Consider the following 8113-nt stretch of genomic DNA (forward strand, 5'->3'; position numbering starts at 1 on the left):
TCAGCAGGTGTTGGCTGGGCAGAAACCTCTTCCTTCTCAGACAAATTTCCACTTCCTCATATGTAGAATGGGACCAGCCCCATCATTCAGTGTAACAGGGGACATCCTGGCCCCTGGGCAAGCTTTTTCTGTAAAAGGAGGCTGGTCTGCTGCCCCCTCCCACCTTGGCTGGGGCTTGGGGCACTCCCCTCCCTCTGTCCTGGGGATGTTTTACCACTTGCGGAGACTGCAAATTGCTAACATTGAGCCTGTGAGGTGAGGAATAAATTCTGTTTTGTCGAAGCCACTCTTGTTCTGAATCTCTGTTACAGCAAACCAGCCTTATATTCTAATTTTTACATGAGCCAGATGGAAGTTCCTTGTTGTTTAAGCCAACTTGAGTGGCATTTCCTTTCACTGGTAGTGGAAAGCCCCTGAAAAGGGAAAGCAGAGCCTTGTCCTTTTGGGCATGTAATAATTTCCTACGATTACTATACCAACTTACCACAAATTTAGTGGCTTAAAACAAGAGTAATTAATTCTTTTATAATTCTGGAGACCGGAAGTTCAAATTGTTTCATGTGGTTTGAACCAAGGTGTCAGCAGGGCCACCTTCCCTCAGAGGATCTTGTGGGAGAATCTGTTTTCTTGCCTTTTCTAGAGCTGCCTTCCTTGGCTCATAGCCTCTTCCTGTGTCTTCAAGGGAGATCTGAGACTCAGAGACACACAGAGAGAAGGCCATGTGAAGACAGAGGCAGAGATTGGGGTCATACAGCTACAAGCCAAGGAATGCCAGGAACCCCCAGAAGCTAGAAGTAGAAGGAAGGATTCTCTTCATATCCTTCAGAGGGGACACGGCCCTGCTGACACATTGATTTCGGACTTCTTTTTTGTTTCAAGATAAATGATATATTAATGCAACATTTAAGAAAATTAAAAGAAATGAAAAAAATCTATGATGAACAAAATATCGAAAGTTTAAATCAAGACAGGCTGTTGTTTGCTTTTCTTCCAGTTTTATTGAGGTAAAATGGACAATCAAAAATAATGTGTTTTTAAGATGTATAATCCGATGACCCAATATACATGTATATTGTGAAATATTCACAACAACCAAGCCAACCAACATAACTATCACTCCATACAGTTATCATTTTCCTTTTTTTCTCTTTTGTGGTGGGAACACCCAAGATCTGCCCTTATAGCAAACTTCAAATACACAGTACAATACTGTCAATTCGTCACAATGCTTAATGAGTTCTCCAGAACTTATTCATCTTGCATAACTTGTACCCCTTGACCAACATCTCCCATTTCCCCCTTCCTCCGGCCCCTGGCAACCATCTCTCTGCGTCTACACTCTGCTTTTATAAGTTTGAGTATATGGAGGGCAAGGGTGGAAGCAGGTAGACCAAGGTAGAAGTTATTACTGTAATCCAGGTGAAAGGTGGTGACTCAGACTGGGGAGTGAGAAGAGCTCAGATGCTGGATATATTGTGAAGGTAAAGCCAACCAGTATTATTAATAGATTGGCCATAAGATAGGAAGACTCATAGGGCTGGAAGTGATTCCGATGTCCTGGGGGCTAGAATCATCTGGTGGTGTCTTCACTCATATGTCTGGCACTTGGGCTGAGCTGGGACTATTGGGTGGAGCACCTCCTTGTGACCTCCATGTGGCTTGAGATTTCTCACGACGTGGCAGCTGGGAGCATGGGTTCTGTCAGAGCCAGGTGGAAGCTGCATGGCAGATGTCACTTCTACCACATTTTATTGGTTATAAGAGACTCATTAAGGTCAGCTCAGATTCAGTGGGAGGAGAATTAAACTCTACACCTTAATTGAGTAGCAAGGCCATATTGCATAAGACCATGTGGGACATGAGATATGCTTACAGCCATCTTTTGAAAATTCAATTTGCCATAGCCATGAATGAGAGAGAAGGGAGGAGCCATAGATGATTCTAAGGCTGTTGGCGGTTCTTTTGAGAAACACAGGCAGGCTGCCCTCCTGGGCAGGGTTCTCCAAATGGCTTCAGTTTGGTTATTCCACCTTCACTTAGCTCACAGGAAACTCCCACATCCTTGCTGTACCAAAAGATGCAAACCACTCTTACTGCAGCCTTTTTTTCCATGTCCATCCTTTCACGTCATGCTGTTTTGGGTGTGAGTCAAAACCTCATCTTTTGGCTTCCCCGTGGGGTGGGCAGACCTCTCCCTCTCTCTTTAACTTTCACTTTTTAAATGCCCTCCAGGCAATGTCAAGCTAAGTGTGAAAAACCATCTTTGCAAGTTCTGTATATATGACTGTGGTAGCCTTCGAGATGGCCCCAATAATCCCTACATCTTGGTTACTTCCTTTGCAAGTTCTGTATATATGACTGTGGTAGATGGAGTCTTCGAGATGGCCCCAATAATCCCTACATCTTGGTTTTTGCTCACTTGTGTAGTCTCCATCCACGATGACTCAGAGCTGATCCATATGACAAATATAGTGTAATAGAGATCATACTTTGAGACTTGTGAGGATAGACCATAAAAGGCACTGTGGCTTCCACCTTGGCCTCCACTTTGTGTTGAGGAAACTCAATCAGCCCTTTGGAGAGGCTCTCATAGTAAAGAACAGTGGCCTTCCACCAAGAGTACAGCCCCAGTTCAGCCTTCAGATGACTGCAGCCCTGGCCAACATCCTGACTGCAAACATATAAGAGACTTTGAACCAGACCCACCCAGCTAAGCTGCTCTTACATTCCTGAACCACAGAAGCTATGAGATAATAAGTGCTTTTTGTTGTTTTAGATCGCTAAGCTTTGGGGTAATTTGTTGTATAGCCATAGCTAACTGATCCAGTGTCCTAGCACTTCACTGTGGAATGTGGGAGTACTTAAAACCTGTCACTTTAACATCTTGATACAAATGTGACCACCTCCAGGAGGCCATCCCAGATCATCTCTCTATATTAGCCCTTATCCTATCCCATTGCCCTGTTTTATTTTTTAAAAATAACACTTAGTTACTGTTGGAAGTTAAAAAATCTGTAGTATTTATTTCTACATTTCCTTACTGATTTATTGTCTCTCCTGTCTTGATGGAAAGTTCCATGCAGGAAGGATCTTATCCATCTTCTTCACCCAGGGCTTGGCACTCTATAGGAACTCAAATGCAGGGGCTGTTGTTACTGTTACTTCTATGCATAAATCAAAACTGGGGATAAAGATGTGTGTGTGTGTGTGTGTGTGTGTGTGTGTGTGTGTGTGTGGTCTGGGGGGGGGTTCCCCTTAAGATGGATTTGCATGTATGACTTTTAAAGAAAAAGGGAACTGAGAGGAGCCCCAGAAATTTGAGCAGGAAGGACAGTGGGCAGAAGCTTCAAGCTCTGTATGCACCTTCTCAGGCTCTTGTGTCTGCTGCAGCCATGCACACCCTGTTTACTGACTCTGCGTGGCAGGACCTGCCAGGTATGGCCCTGGCCGAGCTTGGGCTGGGGACCAGGGGTGATCAGGACCCAGGTTACAGTATTCCCACCCTGGGGCTGGAAACTGGGGCCTGAGGGACAGGGGAGGAAATGGGATGGACACTCACTTGCCTTTCCTCTGGAAGGGACCAGAGAGGAGAGGGATGATGATGATGATTACGAGAACATGGCACCATCCTACAAGGACCTTCCTCCCAAGCCAGGTAAGAGGACTTCTCAGAGGCCGGATAAAGAGATGTGTGGCTTGTGGGTTGGAGGGAGAATTAGGTCCTCAGGGGACATTAGCTGGGCTTTGTAGACACACGGTCAGCTTTGTGTGTACCCAGCTTGTGCCAGGCACCACGATGGTGGGAGTAGCCATGCCTTTGCCCTGCCCTTGAAGGTCTCTCAGTCTTCTGGGAAGTCCATTCTGGGCATGACCTCAGGTGAGCAGAACTGAGATGGAATAAACCAAGAGATTGGGGAAATCTTGAGGGAAATTGGTGAGAGGATTGGGGGTCAGAGGAGGAGACATTGGAGAAGAACATGAGGAATGAGTAGAAGTTTGTTAGGAAGAGAAGCCCAGAAGAGCACTGGTCAGTGCAAAGGCCCCAAGACATGAAAGCCAGTGTTTGTGAAACTGAGAGTGGATTATTGGCTCCCCACACCAACCTCTTATCATTCACACCCAAGGCTTGGATTTGTCTTTAGACTGAGAAGTAGGTATAAAAGTGGAGGTTTAGAAGTTTCCCTGATTTGGCTTGCCCTGAGGGCTGCCCGCACTGCCCTGGTGTCCTTCGACAGGGGCCATTCCATGTGGTGGGGGCTCCATAGCTCCCACTTCTGAGTCCAGACTGGGGCCAACTGGGAGGTTGCAGGGCTTTGTAGGGCTCAGGATGAGGTTGGAGGTGAACAAGGTTCTGCCATTTGATTGCCTGTCTCCAACTCCAATATGGTCCCAACATGATCCTCAAAGCCAGTTCCAAGGCCAAGCCCATCAGCATCTTTAGGGACACCACTTCCCTAAACTTGGCCCCCTCCCCATCTCTAAATGCAGCTATATCTCTATCCCCAGCTCCATTTCCAAATGCAATGCCATCATCATGCTCCAACACAATTCCAACCCAACCTCAACTTCTTCCCCTTTTCCAAACTCAAGTCCAACCCAGCTCAACTCCTCTATCCCCCGACACAGCTATAATCCCATTCTTCATCCCAACCACATCATGTATTACAGCCCTATTTACATATCCATTACTATTCTCAACCCATTTTCAACCCCATCCTCATCTCAATCCAAACCTTCATCCCAACCCTAACCTTGACTCCATCCCCATCCCTAAACTTGACTTTGTCTCTAACTTAGGGAGACCAACTGTCCCAGAGATGAAAGATTTCTTGGGATGTGGGAATTTCAGTTTTAAAATTGGGAAAGTCTTGGGTAATCCAGGATGATTGGTCATTGTATCTTATCCTGTCCCCATATTTAACCTCAATTTCATTCTCATGCCCAACTTCATTCTTAACCCCCTCCATTGCAATCTTAATGATCACTGACTTCAATCTCATTTACATCTTCAGACAAGCTCTAACTCTGAGCTTCTCTTCTCCAGGTTCAGTGGCTCCTCCAAGGCCTCCAAAACAAGGTGAGCTGGGCCTCGGGGTATAGGAGACCCAGGGCAGGCTTTGCCTTGCTTTCAGCCTGAGAAACCTTTCCTTCCTCCTCAGGAAAGAAGACAGAAAACCCCCGACGTCCTTGCAAGCCTCTAAAAATCACAGGTGAGAATCTAGGGCTGGGATCTTCCAGTTCACCTGACTGAAGCCTGCTCTGCATGACCATTATTTTTCTGACCCCCTTCAGGCCTGGACCTCACCCCTGTAAACTGTACATCTCAACAAGGTGAGCTGTGGGAAGACTCTTTAAGAAGCCTGAGAGGGGACACCTGGAAGTCCTTCCTCCAGTTTTCCAATTCTGACCAGAGAACAGCTCAGAGGGGATGGGAGGTTGATGATCTTGGGAGAGTCTTTCAGCAACTTCTGAATAAACATTTCTCCCCCTCCCTCTCAGGCATTTCTTTGGAGCATCCTCCATGCCAGCCATCCCAAGCCAGTAAGTAAGTCTTCCAGGTGTTCTCCTATCCGCTCATGGTGACCAGTGTATTTGAGTCAGACCTATAGCTCTGGAGCGAGACCCTAGGGCAGAGAAACACTTTCAGAAGCTACTCCTTCCTGAGTCTAGACCAGACTCCCAGGGACCCAGGGTGTCTGCCTGGTACTCTTTGGGCCCCACCTCCCTCTTGCATATAAGGGAAGGGAAACATTTTCTGCCCTAGAGTCAGGGCTCACAGGCTTCCTCAGATGGGCAGGAGCTGCTTGAAGGCAGAAGTCGATGCATCACAGATGTTAAGAACATCACAGATGTTAAGTCATGCATGACCGCTTGGTCCTTATGTGCAAAATAGGAATAACACATATCTATGTCATAAGAGTGAGGATCCAATAAGATAATAAGGCTGCTACAGGATGCTCGGCACACACTAAGTGCTCCATAAATGTCCTGGGCTTCTTTAGGGTTTGCTTTCTCCAACACCCTCTTGCTGACCCCATCTGGTGATACCGTCATGACCACAGACCTCTGTCCCCCTGCTTTTGGGGAAAGGCTCAAGGGTCCCTTCCTCATACTGAAGCACCAGTATTGACCTCTCTGTCCCCATTCTCATCCCCCAGCAACTCCAGTGCCCTGGCTCAGTCAGAAGTCCTGGGGTTCTGAGTGCTACCAGAAGGAGAGACTAATGTTTTCCCTGGTGGTGGTGTCACTGCTCTTGAGCTGCACTGGTTTGGCTGTGACCCTGATCAAGTGTGAGTAGGGTGAGGATGGGGCACGCAGAGAGACTGGGGATGGAGAACAAGAAGACTTGGGCTCAAACTGGACTCCTTCTCATAGACCAGAAAGTGGTAGAAGAACTGAGGATATTAACCTTCCAGCAGGTGGCGTGGCAAGCAAATGGTGAGTGTTTTTGACCATCCCTTTGTGTCATGCACTTTGAACATCAACATGATCCTCAAACCCAACACCAAGACTGTCCCCAACCTCATCTTTGCCAGGGCCTGTGCTAGTACCTGGGTGGGTGTGTTGGTAGGTAAGATGGTGAACACATCAGACACAGTTCCTGTCCCTGTGGAGCGTGTGTGTATGTGTGTGTGTGAGTGCGTGTGCATGCACGTGTATGTGTGTGTCTAGATCTCCACTGCCCAATATGATGATTTAGTCACAGTGCCTGTTGAGCGACTGAAATGCAGTTATTCTGAATTGAAATGTGCTGTAAGTCTAAAATACACACCAATTTCAAAGCCTTGCTACAAAAAAGAATGGAAAACATCTCAATAATATTGATAATTGTATTGATTACACGTTGAAATGATAATATTTTGGATGTGTTGGAATAAATAAAAATAGCATTCAAAGTAATTTTACCTGTTTCTTTTGACTTTAAAAAATATGGCTACTAGAAACTTTAAAATTACCTATGTAGTTCACATTTTGTTTTTGTTGGAGAGCACAGGCATTAACAGTCATTTACCAAATTATCACCCCATATGAATATAAAATTTCAAATTTCAATGAATAGCCCAAAGGAAGAGGAAGATGATTTTATAAACAAGTCTAACAAGGGGTCTTGACCTTATCTTTGGGAAGATTGTAGAGGGCTCCCCCAGGGAAACGGTGCTGCAGCTGAGTGAAGGAAGAGAGAGAATTAACCAGGTGAGGCACTGAGGGACTCTGGCATGTGCAAAGGGTCTCTGTGATAGGTGGTAACATCATTTAAGTACAAGGGAGGATGATGGTGTAGTTGGACAGGTGAGAGATGATAATGGCTTGGATAAGAATTGTGGCTATGGAGATGGACAGAAGTTGGTGAAGGAGAAAGCTTTAGGAAGTAAAATTGACCAGACTGGGGGATATATTGGGAATAGTGATGAGAAGAAAGAATGTCAAGGATAACATATATGTGTTATACATCTCTATATATCATCTCTCTCTCTATCTCTTATATTTCTGTCTTCTCTAATTGAAGGGCCATCTACTGGCGACCCTAGGAAGTGATAAAGAGGGCAAGTTTGTGTGGGAGGAATGCAAATACACACATTACTTGTAGAAGAGTCTTCTGGGCTGGCATGGTCTTCACCATTGATTGTGAAGTCTGAAAATTGTATTCCATGCTCCCTCATTCCATACCTTAGATCAAGCCACTCTTCCGCTCAACAACCATCAACAACTTCTCACTGCCCAGAAACCCTTGACCTGAACAGGACATAGGCCCTCATCTTACTTTGAGCTCAAACTCCTGTGAGGTTCCCTTGACCTCTACTGCATCAGCCTTCCCCAATATATTGCCTTTGTGCCTTTGCTTCCAAGGTCCCTGCTGTGCTTGCCCCTACCCCTCACGGTTACTGAATCACGGTCTTCCTTCAACACCCACCTCTTTCAGGAAGCCCACCATCCCCACTCTTCCCCAAGCCCCAGGGGTTAATCCCTCCTCTAAGCCACTCTAGGACTCCTTCTGGACACTAAGCATGTTGTTTTTGAGTTCTAGCTCTTGCTTCTCTCTGCTGTGTCTGCAGTCAGTGATGGGTGAGCGGGTAGATGGGGGTTTGGGTCTCTAACCTTCCAGCCCTTCCTG

The 8113-nt window shown here is 46.2% G+C and overlaps 1 protein-coding gene and 1 long non-coding RNA gene across 2 annotated transcripts in view; both read left to right on the forward strand.

Annotated features, from left to right (window-relative positions):
- Positions 1-3392: 3392 nt before the first annotated feature.
- The window catches only part of CLEC17A (C-type lectin domain containing 17A), an 11825-nt gene continuing 7104 nt past the window's right edge, over positions 3393-8113 (forward strand). The window contains 9 exon segments of the mRNA XM_025051636.1: positions 3393-3435; positions 3578-3655; positions 5045-5077; positions 5160-5210; positions 5293-5309; positions 6091-6150; positions 6152-6290; positions 6376-6438; positions 6701-6705. Coding sequence (XP_024907404.1) covers positions 3393-3435; positions 3578-3655; positions 5045-5077; positions 5160-5210; positions 5293-5309; positions 6091-6150; positions 6152-6290; positions 6376-6438; positions 6701-6705 — 489 coding nt within the window.
- LOC112485382 lies at positions 5169-5553 on the forward strand. The gene is made up of 3 exons (XR_003048412.1): positions 5169-5210; positions 5293-5331; positions 5500-5553. It is a non-coding gene; the product is annotated as an uncharacterized LOC112485382 (long non-coding RNA).

Source organism: Pteropus alecto, unplaced genomic scaffold (assembly GCF_000325575.1).
Source record: "Pteropus alecto unplaced genomic scaffold, ASM32557v1 scaffold388, whole genome shotgun sequence".
In the NCBI taxonomy this organism is placed as follows: Eukaryota; Metazoa; Chordata; class Mammalia; order Chiroptera; family Pteropodidae; genus Pteropus; species Pteropus alecto.